This window comes from Bufo gargarizans, chromosome 2 (genome assembly GCF_014858855.1).
Source record: "Bufo gargarizans isolate SCDJY-AF-19 chromosome 2, ASM1485885v1, whole genome shotgun sequence".
Classification (NCBI taxonomy): domain Eukaryota; kingdom Metazoa; phylum Chordata; class Amphibia; order Anura; family Bufonidae; genus Bufo; species Bufo gargarizans.
In genome coordinates, this window is record NC_058081.1 from 554,983,750 (window position 1) to 555,001,772 (window position 18,023).

General features: G+C 45.2%; 1 protein-coding gene across 2 annotated transcripts in view; it reads left to right on the plus strand.

Moving 5' to 3' along the window:
• Window positions 1–2,078: 2,078 nt before the first annotated feature.
• Window positions 2,079–18,023, plus strand: part of TBC1D17 (TBC1 domain family member 17) — a 59,144-nt gene continuing 43,199 nt past the window's right edge. For both annotated transcript variants that reach the window (XM_044281600.1, XM_044281601.1), the window contains exons 1-3: window positions 2,079–2,152; window positions 4,040–4,138; window positions 15,934–16,008. In XM_044281600.1, the coding sequence (XP_044137535.1) occupies window positions 2,132–2,152; window positions 4,040–4,138; window positions 15,934–16,008 (195 nt within the window). In that variant the 5' untranslated portion in view covers window positions 2,079–2,131. The remainder of the gene's footprint in view (window positions 2,153–4,039; window positions 4,139–15,933; window positions 16,009–18,023) is intronic.

Below are 18,023 nucleotides of genomic sequence, written 5' to 3' on the forward strand. Positions count from 1 at the left end.
GGAGGAGATTCCTGGATGCAGGCGGTGCTGGGCTCCTTTACAGGGGGCGTGGCTGGGTTCCTAACCGTAAGTAACCATGCCTTGGGCTCCTTACTAGGCTCATTTACATATCTATAAAATCTTTTTTTAAACGAAATAAAACCACACAGAGGTATATTGCGGACATGCTAGCGGAGATCTAGCCGTGCATGTCCGCATCTCTATAGGGTAAAATTAGGTGACAGAATCGCTTTAAAGTAAAAAAAGAAAAAAAAATGCTAAAAAACATAATAAAAAGCCCAATGTGTCATGTAAATAAACATTGCAAAAATTATTTTGGTGGTCCAACAAATAAAAAAGTTACAACTGTTAAACCACGTGCGCTAAATCACAAAGGGGTTCTCCGGGAATTGAGACAATAAAATTAGTGACATTACAATATTACTTTATTATTAATACAGTATATCCCCAAATACCTTTCATTAGTAATAGCTCTTTTTGTCTGGGGAGCGATCATTAGGAGAAATAAAATGGCCGCCGTCCTATTAGTTCACACAAAACCTGTCCTAATCACACAGCAGGACAAGTTAGTTCACAACACTGAGGTAAAGAGCTGCCTCATCCTCCTCTCTGTTCTACTTGTCAGGGATTATGATCCTGAATACAGATGATAAGATCTTCAGCTGAATCTCTGTAGGAATGGAGTTCATGAGGAGACATGAAGTACAGAGAGGAGGTGGGGGTGTGGATAATGTACAGTCTCCATTACCGCAGTCTGTCCTGTCCGTCCTCTCTGTACTTCATGAGTGGGCCTATTCTCTCTCACTCTTCCAATCGAGCAGGGCAAGGACCCTTTGGGTGCACTCACCGAGGCACCACGGGCTCTGCTCACTTCATAAAGCCAGGGCCATGAGGCGTGATTGTTTACCCAGCATCCTAAGCCTTCTATTCACTGTGTGTTACCATACAGACGTCCCACCTGACAATTGTGGTGGATTTACACGCGGATTTGCTACGGTTTTTGCTCCAGATTTGCAGCAGATTTCACCCTGTGCCTGTGGGGATCCACAGCATGAATGTAATCGGCAGTGATTCAGTCCCCTAAAGGGGTATTCTCAAGGCATATACACTGGATATGCCATAAGGGACTAACAGCTGTGGACCCCACCTCTAGTAGGGGGTCCCGTGACCCGCTCCCACCTGTGGCCGCTACATCCAGGCCATGAAAGTGGCCCGGCTTTATGGGAACAGGCGAGCTCCCTGTGCTACGTTGTTCCGTCACCCCCATTCACTTCTGTGGGAGGTGGTCTCATATGGACCACCAGTTTTCGTATCTCAGGAGGGGTCACTTGGACAGGACCTCTCTCTATTAGCTATAGCAGAGAGCGGCAAACAAAGAGCGGTTCATATTGCTGGCATGTACCATACATTACAGATGCCACTTCCATATCAGCCATTTATGGGGGGGATATCTATGGAGAAATGTGGTTGTCTTGATTGGAAGACCCCATAAGGTCTCAGGCTCATGCAAACTGCAGATCCATAAAATACAGAAACTGTATTGTCTGCATTTTTTGCATATCAATTGACTTTAATGGGTCCGTGGACCGGATCCGCAAGAAGATAGACTATGTCCGCAAAATGCAGATCTTGGATGGGTAAGTGAAAAAATGCGGATGGCACGCGGATGGCATCCGTATTTTGGGAATCCGGGAATATGCAAAATGGATACGGTCCTGGACATGAGGCCTACATCCTAGCTTCATCCTCTCCTTGTAAATGATGGAACTACATTTACAGAGTTATTCCCAATAAAGGTAGTGTTCCTATAATGAAAGAGGGAGGCCTCCAAAAATATGAATCTCCCTAATACACCAGGGTAGGTCCACCAAAGGCAGGTCTCGCCATTGAAGGATAGTAAATAATACATGCTTGTCATGCATAGCTATGTGCTCTGTCAGCTGTTTTATTACATGTGTGACGCGCTTTCTACATATCCCCTCCATTTTAGGGGTTGGTTTTCTGTCAGGAGCTGCGGAGAGGCGTCTAAGGGGCGGGGCTGTCCCTATGGCAACAGTCTAGAATGAGGGTGGTAACCTGTCACGGGGGCGGAAGTGACGTGGTGAACGCGGAAGTTTTGGACTGGCTGGTCATGGAGTCTGATGCTTACAAGGTGAGTTCGGGGATTCGGTACCGAGTCTGTGGAGCTGTCCGGCCTCGGTGACTGGGGGGGACCAGAGTACAAGCTCCGCTCACAGTGCTAGGCATTCGCCTGTCTCCCGCGGATTTAGCAGGGGTGCTGGGCGTCAGTGGACCAGTAGATGGCGCTGCGGAGACGTGCAGATCGCAGGCTGCTATTTTTAATCAGGTGATGTGTCTTGTGATCGCTCCCTGATGCATCGGGTGAAAAATACAAAGTAACAAACCTTCTCCTAATGTCAGAACAGACTGGAGGTGTGACCTGTCACACTGTATCGACTTCACAGGCCTGCCTCTGTCAGGCCATGATGAGAGTTGTGGTTAGCAACAGCTGGAGATCACTGGAAAAGCAGCTTCTTGACTGTCTAATATACGTCCTGCATTCAGGATCTCGGTTTGCTGTCTGTGAATGGAAACACGGTCTGCATAAAACCTGCCCTTGATCATTTTGCAACTCTCTCATGATGTGTACCTGTGTTTAAGCATGCATGGGTTTTAGGCATAAGGCCATCCGTCATATAAGATAGGGGCAGGGGCTATTCATCGTATTCCGTATATTGGGCAGACTAGATGGGCCAAATGGTTCTTATCTGCCGACACATTCTATGTTTCTATTTCAACAAAGTTTTTGTTTTTGAAGGAGAATAGTGTTTTCATGTGCTGACAGCAAGCAGAGATTAGGAGAATGGTGAGCAATTGAAACAGAAACATATTAGATGTATGCAGGACTATGGAACGTTATGTGGAAATGTATTGATAGCTGTCTAATGTGACACTCCGTATAATGTGTCTCATTTTTTGTGCAGTCTAGTCACGGGTTGTGGGCCGGGATGTTTAAATCAAGCATTCCTTGGTGCCCATTGAAATCAATGGAATAGTGCTGCATAGACAAGCCAGGTGCCTCAGAGCGAGAGACGCACTTTATAGCAGCCGGAGAACAGATGAGTGTCCTGAATGAAGACCCCCATAAACGACTCCCCTGTTTACAGGTCATATGGAGACCGCTGAGTCCTCTCAGCCAGCAAGCACCCCCAGATCTTGGGATTAGTGGGGGTCTCACAACTCAGACCCCCACTGATAAACCTGGGCAAAGGTTAAAAGGTTTCTCCCATTGCAGCAACATGTATAGTGTAGATTACAGTAGTGTCTCATCGGTGGGACTCCAACTGCCGATCATGAGAATGGGGGTCTGTGCTCCCTGTTTGAATGGAGCAGTAGATGCACACGTGTGTCCGCCTCTCTATGGGGCGGCCAGAGACGGTCAAGAACAAGCGCTTGGCATTATCTGACAGTCCCATAGAGGTGAATAGAACGGGAGTGCGGTTACGTGACAACTGCTTCATTCAAACTGGGCAGAACTTATGATCAGCAGGGGCCCGCTGATCAGAAACATATTCCCTATCCTGTGGACAACCACTTTAAAGGGGTTTTCTGAGTGTTTAATATTGATGACCTCTCCTCAGCATAGGTCGTCAGTATTTGATCAGTGGGGGTCTGACTCTGTGCACCCCTGCCGATCAGCTGTTTGAAGAGACTGTGACCTAAGTGCAGCTCAGTCCTATTTAAGTGAATGGGGCTGAGCTGCAATGCCAAGCACAGCCGCTATACAATTGGTGGCGCTATGCTCGGTATGCTGTGAGGAGGCCGTGGCACTCACTGGAGCACCGCAGACTATTCAAACAGCTGATCGCCAGGAGGGACTCAGATCCCCACCGATCATATACTGATGTGTCATCAGTATAAAGCACCTGGTACACCTGCAGTGTAAAGCATGATGTATAGAGGAGCATCCCTAGTCAGTGACATGTCCTTCCTGTGTGGCAAGTGCTCAGAAGGTTTATTTCTTTTCTTTCTCTATCAGATTGTGTTTGAAAAACATGGAGTCTTCTTGCATACCAGCGCTAAAAGGCAGAACGATCAGGATTCGATGATTCCGGGCGTTATACTTCTGATAGAGACGGTAAGTGGATCGGGCTCACCCTGGATTTCCATACTGTGATTCTAGAAAGTTCCAGCTTTCAGTCTGATTATTATAATGCTTGCAAGCAAAAGACTGCGGTTTATATGCTGCCGTCACCACAGTTCAGGCCGTGTTCACACTGCTTCTGTAGTGCATGTGAGGCGTATTCACAGCGTAAGACGCATACAGCACACGTATCCATAGGTCCCATTTAACCGACAGACACCAGAGGAGAGTCCTTTCCTCTGTCGTGCAGGTATAGGACGGTATATACCTTTCTCTAAGATGTGGGATAGCGCAGTGTGTCGTGCTGTTCTATACAGAGGCATCCATCGAGCCGATGGGTGACATGTGCCACCGTATGTCTGTACAGTGACATATGTCCTCACAACGCATACCTCTGATGGACACTGCAGAACACAGTGTGAAAAGAGCTTTAAAGGGGTTGTCCAAGTTATTTCTATTGCAGGTAAACAATAAACGGAAGGCTGCGCTGGCACGGCGTGCTCCTTCACTTCAACCAGCTGATTGTTGGGGTGTCAGACCCCCGCCGATCTGATATTGATGACCTATGCTGAGGTTAGTTGCAAAAAAAAAAAAAAGGGGGGTCAGTCAGCACATCCCAATACGCAGGTGCACACTGCCATGGCTAGAAACATGAAGAAAAAAACACAATGCAGCAGCACTCTGCAAACCAAATAACGTACAATAATCCCTAATTATAGAAAACATTCTGGTGCTAATGCTATTAGACGGGAACCTAACACTAAGTCCTATCTGTTATGTGCCATAATGGCACCATAAAATTCAGGGAGTGCAGGTACCAACATGCATGCCGAGCTCACTCTATACCTCTCCTGGTGCCTGAGGATAGGTCATCAATAAAAATAACTTGGACAACCCCTTTAAAGGGGCTGCCTCACTTCAGCGAATGACATTTATCATGCAGAGAAAGTTAATACAAGGCACTTACTAATGTATTGTGATTGCCCATATTGCCTCCTTTGCTGGCTGGATTCATTTTCCCCATCGCATTATACACTGCTCGTTTCCATGGTTACGTCCACCCTGCAATCCAGCAATGATTGCTGCGCTTGCACATGGTAGGAAAATGTGGCGTCCTATCCGCACTGATACGGTACTGGACATCAGAGAGGCTGGTGCTTTTTCCTATATTGCTGGGTGGTCGTAACCATGGAAATGAAAGTATATAAAGCGATGGAAAAATGAATCCAGCCAGCAAAGGAGGCAATATGGACAATCACAATACATTAGTAAGAGCCTTGTATTAACCATTTGCTGAAGTGAGACATCCCCTTCAAAGGAGTCTGTCTGATGATAGGGATTAGGCTAGTTTCACATTAGCGGTAAAGAGATCCGGCATTGCCATGTGCTACCTGAATGCCTGGTCTGGGAGGCTACCAAGAGGCCTACAGCAACATTAAAGGATCTGCAGGTATATCTGGCAAGTACTGGCTATGTGCTACATGTGACAACAATCTCCCGTATTCTTCATATGTCTGGGCTATGGGGTAGAGTGGTAAGACAAACCTTTTCTTATGAAGAAAAACATCCAAGTCAGGCTGCATTTTGCAAAAACACATCTGAAGTCTCCCAAGAGCATGTGGGAAAAGGTGTCTGATGAAACCAAGGTTGAACTTTTTGGCCATAATTCCAAAAGATATGTTTGGCCCCAAAACAACACTGCACATCACCAAAAGAACACCATACCCACAGTGAAGCATGGTGGTGGCAGCATCATGCCAAGGGTCTGTTTTTCTTCAGCTGGAACTGGGGCCTTAGTTAAGCTAGAGGGGATTATGAACAGTTCCAAATACCAGTCAATATTGGCACAAAACCTTCAGGCTTCTGCTAGAAAGCTGAACATGAGGAGGAACGTCATCTTTCAGCATGACAACCACCCAAAGCATACATCCAAATCAACAAAGGAATGGCTTTACCAGAAGAAGATTAAAGTAGTTTTGCAATGGCCCAGCCAGAGCCCAGACCTGAATCCGATTGAAAATCTGTGGGGTGATCTGAAGACGGCTGTGCCCAGGAGATGCCCTCGCAATCTGACAGATTTGGAGTGTTTTTGCCAAGAAGAGTGGGCAAATCTTGCCAAGTCAAAATGTGCCATGCTGATAGACTTATACCCAAAAAGACTGAGTGCTGTAATAAAATCAAAAGGTGCTTCAACAAAGTATTAGTTTAAGGGTGTGCACACTTATGCAACCATATATATTTTTTTTTTCAGTTTGTTTTCCAGTTGAGTTGTACAGTTTATAGGTCACATTAAAGGTGGAAAAGGTTCTGAAATGATTTATCTTTTTCAAATTTTTTTACATCACAGAAACCTGACATCTTAACAGGGGTGTGTAGACTTTTTATATCCACTGTATGTGTCTCCAAATAAACCTCGTGCAGTCTAAGGTTTTGGCTACATGGTGACCTTGGTCATGTGACCAAGCTGTTGTGCCAAGGTATCGCAGTGTAGCGGTGCTAGTGTAGAAATGAATGTGGTTGCTGTGTGACTCACGTGTGCCATGACCCCAGAAATGCACTGCCGGATAGCGCTCTCCGCAAAAGTGCAAGTCGTGCTGCGACCCCATTTGTCGAGTAGCCAAACCCTTAGTCTAGGCCAGGGCTACATGGCAATGTGTCGCAGGACATTTATTGTAACGATAGTCAATGGTGTCGCCCTGTGACATTCAACATGCTGCGGCTGCGACACGTCAGTCGCAAGAAGTCCATCCAAGTTGGATTTTTGTGCGGCTGTCGCGGTCACAGTGCTACACCATTGACTATCAGTACAAAAAATATAGTGCAACATATGTCACAGTATAGTTGTACCCTTTTTATCGCGCGACTTATTGTCGCCGTGTAGCCCTAGCCTTAGACTGCAGTCATTCTCAGACTACACAGTAGTTTGTTTGTTGTCTGTTACCGTGGAGACACATAGGTTGGCATAGGAGCTGCATGCACCAAATGTTCCACTATTTTGAATGAAAACTATTTGCACAGGTGCTTCATTTTTTTCCCCCTTTACTGTTTGCACAGGAGGACATATCCTTGAGGGCATGTCCCCACCTGACTGAAATGCTGCAGGTTGTCTGCAGCAGATAAAATAGTGCACCAAATGGTGTCTCTTGTTGAGGAAATGCGGCAATGTATCCTCTGTGTACAGAACTACCCAAATGCTGTATCCGCGTGTCAGCTTATACCGCGGATCTCCACCACCAATTTCACTCTTTGTAATAAAGAAAGTGAAGTCGGCAGCAATTTTTGTTGTGTGTATTTTCTTCACATCCACGGATCTTTCGTCTGTATTTTACATCTTGTGTGGACCTACCTGGTCAGTTACTTGTGAACACAAACTTAAAGGGGTTCTCTAGGAAGGATTTAAAATGTCCACCAGCAACCTAGAATGTGAGCAGGACTGGTTACCTCCACTTGTAGAGCCAGGGTCTCACTACACATTACATTCTAGCACTTACATGTACCACATAATGGTGCGTTTTCCTATCCGGCAGCTCAGCCTTAATGACATATCGTAGGCAGGATCCATCATTACCATCCATTGCAGAGCTGTTCAGTGTGTAGTCAGGCCCTGCCACCTCACCCCCCTTAGGCGACTTTGCGAGTGGAGGTAACCAGTTCTGCACACATTCTAGGACAGGTTGCTGGAGGCCATTTTAAATCGTTCCCAGAGAACTCTCGGAAAAAAATAATAAAATAATCTTGCAATTTTCCCACAACTTGTTTGGCCCTAGCCTAACTGCCAAAACTGTTGTAAAGGCCTCATGCACACGACCATATCCATTTTTGCGGTATTCAAATCACAGATCTGCAAAACACAGATATTGGCCATGTGTATCCCGCATTTTTCCTTCTGCAGGTCCCTCACTATGGTACCAATTCCTAGTCTTGTCTGCAAAACGGACAAAAATAGGACATGTTTTTTTTTTTTTGTTGGGCCGCAGAATGGACATATAGATGCAGACAGCACATAGTCTTGAATGGTTCTGCGTCCGATCCGCAAAAAATGGGTATCACATGCAGACCAAAAATACTATCTTGTGCATGGGACCTAAACCTGTCACTATGCATCCAGCTTAGAAAAACCGCACAATACAGTGTGAACGATAGAGATGCTGTGAGGACCAAGGGCCTTCTCCTGCATGGATTTCTCTTTGGTGGGGAGAAGCTTTCAGGGTTTTTGTCCCAAAGCGTCATGCCCTAGAATTTTAGAATCGTGAAAGGGATTTTTTTTTTTCTATGTAAACTCAGACTTATACAGTGGTCTCACTTGTGTCATGTGGAGCAACGATCCCTTGTTCCCATATGAGCTCCCTTAAAGGGATATTTTTTTTTTTTTTGGCCAGTTACCAAATGGCCTTAAACTATGTGGTTGTACACATGGCTATGGTAATCTTATGAGACATTACCCCAGCTGATTAGCAGAAGGTGCCCACTGTCTAAATACTGCGAGCCGCGGTAGCTGGGTCGGTCACCCGATTTACCCACATGACTGCTATCCCGGCCACCCGTGGACACATACTTCCGTGCAGGCACTGAAGGGCAACTGCTGGCATTTAGCGCATGTGCAGATACAGGCAGCATCATCTGAGGTATTAGCGCCTGTGCAGAAGAGGATGCGTCCAGAGACTGCTGAGACAGTGATCACATGACCACCGCTATCTTACACCCCATAGGCATTCCAGGACCTCCTGCTGAGCAGCTAGAGTAATGTCTGATGAGATTCATGTATGATATTTCACACCAATACAGGTTGTTTTTTTTGGCAAATCTTTTTTATAAAGTGGCCATCCCCTTTAATATGACCTCGTACAGAACTTTACATCTAGCATGTATTAGATGTTCAGAAGAGGAACGTTAAGGCCTCTGGGTGCGTTCATTGAAACTCGCACCATTTTGCAAGCAAGTTCACTCAGTTTTGTCTGCGATGGCGTTCAGTTTTTTTTTTTTTCGCGCAGGTGCAATGCGTTTTTCACACGCTTGATAACAAACTGAAGATTTGCAAACAACATCTCTTAGCAACCATCAGTGAAAAAAGCATTGCATCCGCACTTGCATCCGGATGCAATGCGTTTTTAACTGAAGCCCCATTCACTACTATGGGGCCAGGGCTGCGAGAAAAATGCAGAATTTAGAACATGCTGCGTTTTTTAAACGCAACGCAGAAGTGATGTGAAAAAAAACAAAACACTCCTGTACACAGCCCATTGAAATGAATGGGTCAGGATCCAGTGCAGGTGCAATGCGTTCATGTCGCGCATTGGACCTGTGCGGAAAACTCGCTCGTGTGGAAGGGGTCTAAGAGGCAGTAATCTCGTTTAATTCTTTATTAAGGGATGCATATAACGTGTTTCAGAGCCAAACGGACTCCTTCTCCAGATAACATGCGGATATTGACATACAAGCAAGCAATTTATAATGACAAATGAAGTGGCAGAAAGCAGGGGAGAGCAGACAAATCAGTGCATAAAAAGCTAAAGGAAACCTGTCCATTCACACGTCCGTGGTGTATTGCGGATCCGCAATACACCCGGCCGGCACCCCCCGTAGAACTGCCTATTGTCTGCAATTGCGGACAAGAATAGGACATGTTCTATTTTTTTTTTTTTTGCAGAGCCGCGTCCTGGAAGTTTTGGGCCGAAGTCCGGAAGTTCGTGGCCACGGTCCTGAAATGCGGATGAGGAGAGTACATAGTGTGCTCTCCGCATCCTGTTCTGCCTCATTGAGAATGAATGGGTCCGTACCTGTTCCCGATATTGCGGAACGGATGTGGACCCATTTGTGGACGTGTGAATGGAACCTTATGCTAACCTCTCACTCATGAGCTAAAAGTAAGTGGTTGCCGAGAACCAGCATCATAATCATTGCAGCCCAGGCCTTGAAAAGAGTCACATCTACTTGAGAAGAGTCCTGGTTATTCATAATCTCCTGCACCCTCACCCATCTGCTGATGATTGGCAGTTCTCTCCTAGAGAGAAAGGGAGAAAACTAGGTAGAAGACGGTCAGTCATCAGCAGGTGGGCAGGAGAGCAGGAAGGCATGAATAACCAGGACTCTTCTCAGGTGGCCAGGACTCTTTTCCAGGCCTAGTCTGCAATGATTGTGATGCTGGTTTTCAGCAACCAATTACTTTCAACTTATAAATGACAGACCGCTGAAATCAACTCACCTGTCTCTACGTTATGCTGCCGTTAGTGTGGGTAGTATAAAGTTGATGACAGGTTCCCTTTAAACCGTTCAGCAGTTAAAGGGTTAGTTCATGGTTAAAAGAAAGTATGCATATAAAAAAGGTTAATAATCGATAATTATGTAAAATATTCACAGGTTCAAAAATGGATAGTATTATTATGAACAAAAGGGAATTTTGTCCAGCTTGTAGTTGTGGTAATCCAAAGGCTTTTATTCAATAATCACGTGAATATAAAATCCAGGTAAAGAAAGCAGGTCTACATGTTTCGGCCACAATTCAATTTGAAATTGAATTGAATTGAATTTCAAATTGAATTGTGCCCGAAACATGTAGACCTGCTTTCTTTACCTGGATTTTATATTCACTTGATTATTGAATAAAAGCCTTTGGATTACCACAACTACAAGCTGGACAAAATTCCCTTTTTTCTTCATACTTCGTATTTCTCCTGATTCGGGTGAAGGAGTTGTTCCGTGCTACACAGTGGAATCCTCGGCAGGTGAGAGATGCTCAAATCTTTGACCTTTTTTATATTATTATGAACAGTACAAACAATAATACATAAATAACTTACATTAGAAATAAATAAATCCAGTGACAGAAATACTGTTTGGCCACTAGATGGGGCTGTAGTACCTGAGAATAAGAAGAATTGATGAACTACCTCAAACAGCACATGATACTTTATACAATCGTCCCTGTGATCCAATTAAGACCTAAAGGGTTAATAGTGGAGAGTTTGAGCATCCAAAATACTTTCTTCTTTTTAAGAGCCTCAAAACGGTGGTAGGCGTTGGGAGGGATCTGTTCAGTTGGAGTAATACGGGATGCATTCCAGGATGTTTAAAGGGGTCGGCCGCTTTCTGGATAGTGTTGACCAATGTGTATATAAGATAATTATATGACACTTACTAATATAGATTTTGTTGAAATTCTGCACCTTTTTCTATATTTTATGAGGTATGCCCCCTAGTTCGCCAAGTCCACACAGAGGTCTTGTCCATAAAATGGCTGCTGATGGAGGGTCATGTGACCAGGCAAATCACCTCCAGGTGATGTCTCCTCAATACAGACTAAACTCCCAACAGGACAAGTGCAGATGGCAGGTGCAGTGTATTTGAATGGAGGAGACGTGGAGGTGATTTGCCTGGTCACATGATCCTCCATCAGCAGCCATCTTATGGACAGGACCTATGTGTGGACAGCGCAAAAGACATTGTATACAAGGGGGCATAGCTTTATAAAATATAGGAAATGGTGCAGAATTTCAACTAAGGCTATATCAGTAAGACCCATATAATCCTCTTTCAAACACATTGGTCAACAATAGCCAGAAAGATGCCAACCCCTTTAAGGGTGCAATACTTGCCAACACTCTGCTTCAAAAAACCTATCTTGATATTGTGCCAATGTTGCCTGAGGCGGTCATGAAGCTGTTGTGTTGTACAACCTATATATTATACTTCACATCAGCGCTCAGTAAGGTTTATAACGCACTCCATGTAAAATGTCATTGGGAATGTTTCGCCTGTGCCTTTGGAATGGAATTCCAGTTGTTGATGAGTGATGCAAGAACCACACAGGCATCCGGTAGCACCGCGCCTATAGCTGCCTGGTGGCTTTGTAGGTGCCCGTGGAGAAATCTCTTGATGCTGTCTGAGCCTGCTTGGGGCCAAGATGGTCTTGATAGATGGTGCCCGTTTAAAGGTTACTGGAGGCCTCCGTGGAAGTATTTAGCTCAGGTGGACGTCTTGCATCAATAAGGCCTCTTTCACACGAGCGTGACGGATGGGCTCCGGATGCGTTCAGGGTGCGTTCAATGAAACTCGCACCATTTTGCAAGCAAGTTCACTCAGTTTTGTGTGCAATTGCATTCAGTTGTTCAGTTTTTTCCACGCGGGTGCAATGCGTTTTGATGCGTTTTTCATGCGCTTGATAAAAAACCTAAAGGTTTACAAACAACATCTCTTAGTAACCATCAGTGAAAAACAAGCAAGTGCGGATGCAATGCGTTTTTCACTGAAGCTCCGTTCACTTCTATGGGGCCAGGGCCGAGTGAAAAACGCAGAATATAGAACATGCTGCGATTTTTCACGCAACACAGAACTGATGCGTAAAAAAAAAAAAAAACTCATGTAAACAGACACATTGAAATAAATGGGTCAGGATTCAGTGCGGGCGCAATGCGTTCACGTCACCCGTCCGGAAAACTAGCTTGTGTTAAAGGGGCCTAAGGGCCAGTGCTTCAGAAGGATTTATTTCGCCATGTGCCGCTGAAAAGGTGGTGAGGAAACTTCTGCTCCTATGCATATCTTTAGCGTTTTCCTTCCTTAAAGGGGTTGTCCGGGTTCAGAGCTGAACCCGGACATACCCTTATTTTCACCCCGGCAGCCCCCCTGAGCCTCGCATCGGAGCATCTCATGCTCCGATGCGCTCCAGTGCCCTGCGCTAGATCGCGCAGGGCACGGGCTCTTGTGTTTTCAATAACACACTGCCGGGCGGTAACTTCCGCCCAGCAGTGTGTTCGGTGACGTCACCGGCTCTGAGGGGCGGGCTTTAGCTCTGCCCTAGCCGTTTTACTGGCTAGGGCAGAGCCAAATCCCGCCCATCAGTGCCGGTGACGTCACCGGGCTGCCTGTCAGCCCCATAGAGAGCCCCGGTACGTCACCGGAACTCAGGAAAAATGCCTTTGCCCTGTGCAATTTAGCGCAGGGCAAAGGAGAGCATCGGAGCATGAACTGCTCCGATGCTCATGTCAGGGGGGCTGCCGGGGTGAAAATGGAGGGATGTCCAGGTTCAGCTCTGAACCTGGACAACCCCTTTAAAGTAGATTGTAGTAACTGGGCCTGTGTAAAGTCCTTTTTGTGCTGGTATACGTTTTTTTTATTTTTTATTATAAGGCGGGGAAGGATATCCCTTTTCCCGGAAGCGTTTTTTTGAGTATGACAGCTTGGTCCTGAAGAAGTTCTGTCCTCTTGCGCAGTTGTTTCAGATTTTTTTTTTTAATTGACTAAACTGAGTCTTTGAGAATTGAGATCCATTTTTTTTATAGTGATTGCTTTTGTAATGTAAATGGCTATTGCTATTCACTTTCTTGAAAAAAGTTGACTATTTAATTTAAGGGTGTGCTCGATATTGGAGTAGAGGTCTCTGTGCCAGGGGAGGCTGGTTATTTCATTGCTAAGCTGTGTGGAATCCTTGAGCTAGCCGGGCAGTTGTGTGACGTATGTCTGTAGGTACATGTCAGCGTAATGGTTTAGATTACTGGCGGTGGAATGGGTCGTTGTGACAGTAGGCCTCCCTGGTGGTATAGCGCGATCAAGTTTTTAGACAGTTGTATGGCAGTGAGGATCGGATTATAGTTAGGAGGAGGGACAGCAAGTGTGTAAGGGGTGTTGAAGACTGAGGGATCAGGCCATTGCACAGACCTCTATCAATAGCAATAGAGGCAGGCCCACAGCGAAGGTTTAGCTGAGGACCAACCAAATTGCAGCGAGTGGCGAGACGCGGCAACATTGTTGCAGCACGTCCATCCCTGGCAGGGAATAGAGATTGCAGGCCCTGACAGTTGTGCACGCATGTAGCAAGTGGCGTGCCTTTGTCTGGAGATCGCCACAAAATATTAACTGAGTGTCTGTGAATGGCTGTGACAGACGGGTGGATGAGACCCGTACTGTTCACCCGGACACACGTGTGATATATATGTGAAGCATAAACACGACTCCTAATAACACACTTACCCCTATGCTGTCCGTGGTAACCGATACATTTAATTAGTGACCGTGGCAGTCACCATAAGAGGATCCAGCTCACTTGCCATCAGATACTGATAATTTTACACATTCCTTCTTCTTTTGTGTGTGAAGTACAATCTTCTTTTAATACATACCATTAAAAATATTAATTTTAACATTAGTTAGAGACCCCCAAAGGGATTCTAGGTCTTTTTGACCATTGGAGTAGGAATATATATCTTCAGAACTAGGTTCTGATAACCATTCTCAAGCAATGTTTCTAAATTCTTCTTAAAGGGAACCTGTCACCTCAAAAACGCATATAAAACTGCCAGCATTACCTTAGCCCCCAGTCTGTTCAAAATCCCTTCTCTTGTTTGATTGACAGCCAGAAGTCTTGCGCATGCGCGGTGCGCTCCTTGGTAAGGCGCGATCCCGTCTCCGGCTGCCGCTGTTAGCCGGCTTTCAGTGGCGCACCGAGCATGCGTGAGACTTCTGCGATCCCGGCCGCACTTCAGGCAGGCAATCTAACAAGAGAGGGGACGGTTAGGGGGCGTGCTTACCTTGACTTCAAGCTGACCTACAAGATAGCCCTGATGGCGCTTAAAAAATAGTTGTTGTTTTTTAAGCTATTGAGCATCAGACTACCGGATCAAACATATGATTATGAACAGACTGGGGGCTACTATGAGGTAATGCTGTCCGTTTTATATGTGTTTTTGAGACGACAGGTTCCCTTTAACCTTAGGAAAAGTATTCCCGGCTCATCGGCTGGTAGTATTTGGAATGCTGTAGAATATTCAGTGCTTTATGATAGTCGTCATAATCTTGAATCACAATAGCTCCTCCTTTGTCAGCTGGTCTGTAGACGGTATCATTGTAAGTGCGCAAATCCGTCAAAGCCCGTTGCTTGTATGTCAATATCTGGATGTTATCTGAAGAAGGAGCCCGTTTTGGCTCTGAAATGTGTTATATCCATCCCTTAAAGGGGTTATCCAAAGTCTAAAACATTTTCCCAAATGTCCGGGCCCCTCATATAGATTGTACTTAGCCCCGCTCCACAGCACGTGTGTCGTTCCTGATCCCCGCACGGCCTCTGCTGCATCTCAATAGCAGGCTGCGACGGGGACGAGCCTTCCTAACATCGCGGGTGATGCTAGGGAGGACTCCCCCATGTCAGGCATCCTCAAACTGCGGCCCTCCAGCTGTTGTAAAACTACAACTCCTACAATGCTCTGCTGTAGGCTGATACCTGTAGGCTATTCGGGCATTCTTGGAGTTGGAGTTGTAGTTTTGCAACAGCTGGAGGGCCGCAGGTTGAGGATGCCTGCCCTATACTATTGGCTGATCTCTCCGTCGACAAATGTTTTGATCCACACAGCGGGGAAATGCTGCGGCGGCCGTGCGCGGATCAGGAGTGACTCTGGTGCCAGGAACGTGGTAAATTAAATCTATATGAGGGGCATGTTTTAGACTTTGGGTAACCCCTTTAATTAATAAATAATTAAACCAGGTTACTCTCTCTTACCCATTCCTCTTGTGAGCCGTGCAGACTTTCTTCTATTCCTTACTGTCTCCGGTCTTCTGTCGGCCTGTAACAAGCCTCTGGAACATAACCCCCGCGCTGCTAAGTGTTGTGCCTTTTCACCACTCCATAAGATAAACCTCCTGGTTGTTTTTACTTGCCTATCCTATGGTGGTCCTCCCAATGTGCACTTCTCTTCTCTGCTCCTGCATGTATCAGATGTGAGCCTGCCTGTCGGTCCTTTTGGAGATTTAGGCATTTCAGGGGTTAAAGGTTACTCAATGTTAGTATATATTATTTCTTCCAGACATCGGATGTGCTCCTTCAGTGGATTCCCATAGAAGAAGATGGAGATATCACACAGATTCATTATACTAAGAAAGTAAGGACATTTTTATTTTTATTTTGCTGCTAATGAACACTTTTGGGCCTCTGCTTCTAACCTCAAGCTCCTACTTTCGGGGTCTTAATGAGTTGGATAAGTAGCAGTACCCTAATATCGTGTCTCCATTTCCATTAGTCAGGATAGTGCCAGCACAGGCTGTAGTGATGCAGCAGTACAGAGCGTTCTCTGGTGACTTGCATAATGGGAAGTGTAATCTTTACACCAGGTACTGTACAGTAAGCTAAAAGAAACCCTAACCTTACAGGAACTCCGCTATTAGTATGTCTGGCAACAAACTTGTTGACTGTTTCCTATCACAGCTCTGAGATTGTGGTTTCTAATAAGAAAAGGGGAAGGATGGCGTCATGGAGCAGATGGATAAGGCAGTGTATACTTCACCGACTGAAGCCTGGAGAAATAAAATGTAACTTGTATTAGAAACCTATTGATAAAATGCTTATCAAAAGATTAAAAGGATAAAATGTGTTGCTGAGAGATGAGCGAATAATGGAGGAAGCGGACCCCTGTGTACAAATAGCATGACTAGCACCCAGTGACCGCTAAAGGTAGCAGGGTATTCAGCCAAGGGATACATGTGTAGGTCAGTGGTAGACTTTAGGCAAGTCCTCCTATCCCCAAAGTCTGACATAGGGCACCCATAGGGAGTATAGGAGCAGACACCGGTGTATCGCTCACTGGCTATTCACCGCACCCTAAGTGATTAGGACCTACAGTATTTTCCAGACTATAAGACGCACTTTTTTAGCAAGAAAAGATTTAGCTAAAAACGACATGCTTCTTATAGTCCTCAAATGGGGTTCTTCCAGTAATGCCAGAAAAGGTGCCCCTTGTCTATTACTAAACAGGTGCCCCTTGTCTATTACTAAACAGGTGCCCCATGTTTTGTGTGTGAGTGCATGTAGTAGAGAAACATTTTTAGTCAATTTTGTGTTCTCTAAACCTGGGGTGCATCTTATAGTCTAGAAAATATGGAAATTACTTTGGGTCAGCTAGCTGTATGGGTAGCTAGGTATTCAGGGATACACCATTGCTTCTATACTCCTCATGTATTTTTCAGACTTTTGGGGAAAAGAGGACTTTCCTAAAGTCTACCACTGCCCTAAATATACAGACGTGGACAAAATTGTTGGTACCCTTTGGTCAATGAAAGAAAAAGTCACAATGGTCACAGAAATAACTTTAATCTGACAAAAGTAATAATAAATTAAAATTCTATAAATGTTAACCAATGAAAGTCAGACATTGTTTTTCAACCATGCTTCAACAGAATTATGTAAAAAAATAAACTCATGAAACAGGCATGGACAAAAATGATGGTACCCCTAGAAAACACAGAACATAATGTGACCAAAGGGACATGTTAATTCAAGGTGTGTCCACTAATTAGCATCACAGGTGTCTACAACCTTGTAATCAGCCATTGGGCCTATATATATGGCTCCAGGTAATCACTGTGTTGTTTGGTGATATGGTGTGTACCACACTCGACATGGACCAGAGGAAGCAAAGGAAAGAGCTGTCTCAAGAGATCAGAAAGAAAATTATAGACAAGCATGTTAAAGGTAAAGGCTATAAGACCATCTCCAAGCAACTAGATGTTCCTGTGAGTACAGTTGCACATATTATTCATAAGTTTAAGATCCATGGGACTGTAGCCAACCTCCCTGGACGTGGCCGCAGGAGGAAAATTGATGACAAATCTAAGAGACGGATAATCCGAATGGTAACAAAAGAGCCTAGAAAGACTTCTAAAGAGATTCAAGGTGAACTTCATGCTCAAGGAACATCAGTGTCAGATCGCACCATCCGTCGTTGTTTGAGCCAAAGTGGACTACATGGGAGACGACCAAGGAGGACACCATTGTTGAAAACGAATCATAAAAAAGCAAGACTGGAATATGCCAAACTACATGTTGACAAGCCACAAAGCTTCTGGGAGAATGTCCTGTGGACAGATGAGACAAAAATCGAAGTTTTTGCCAAGGCACATC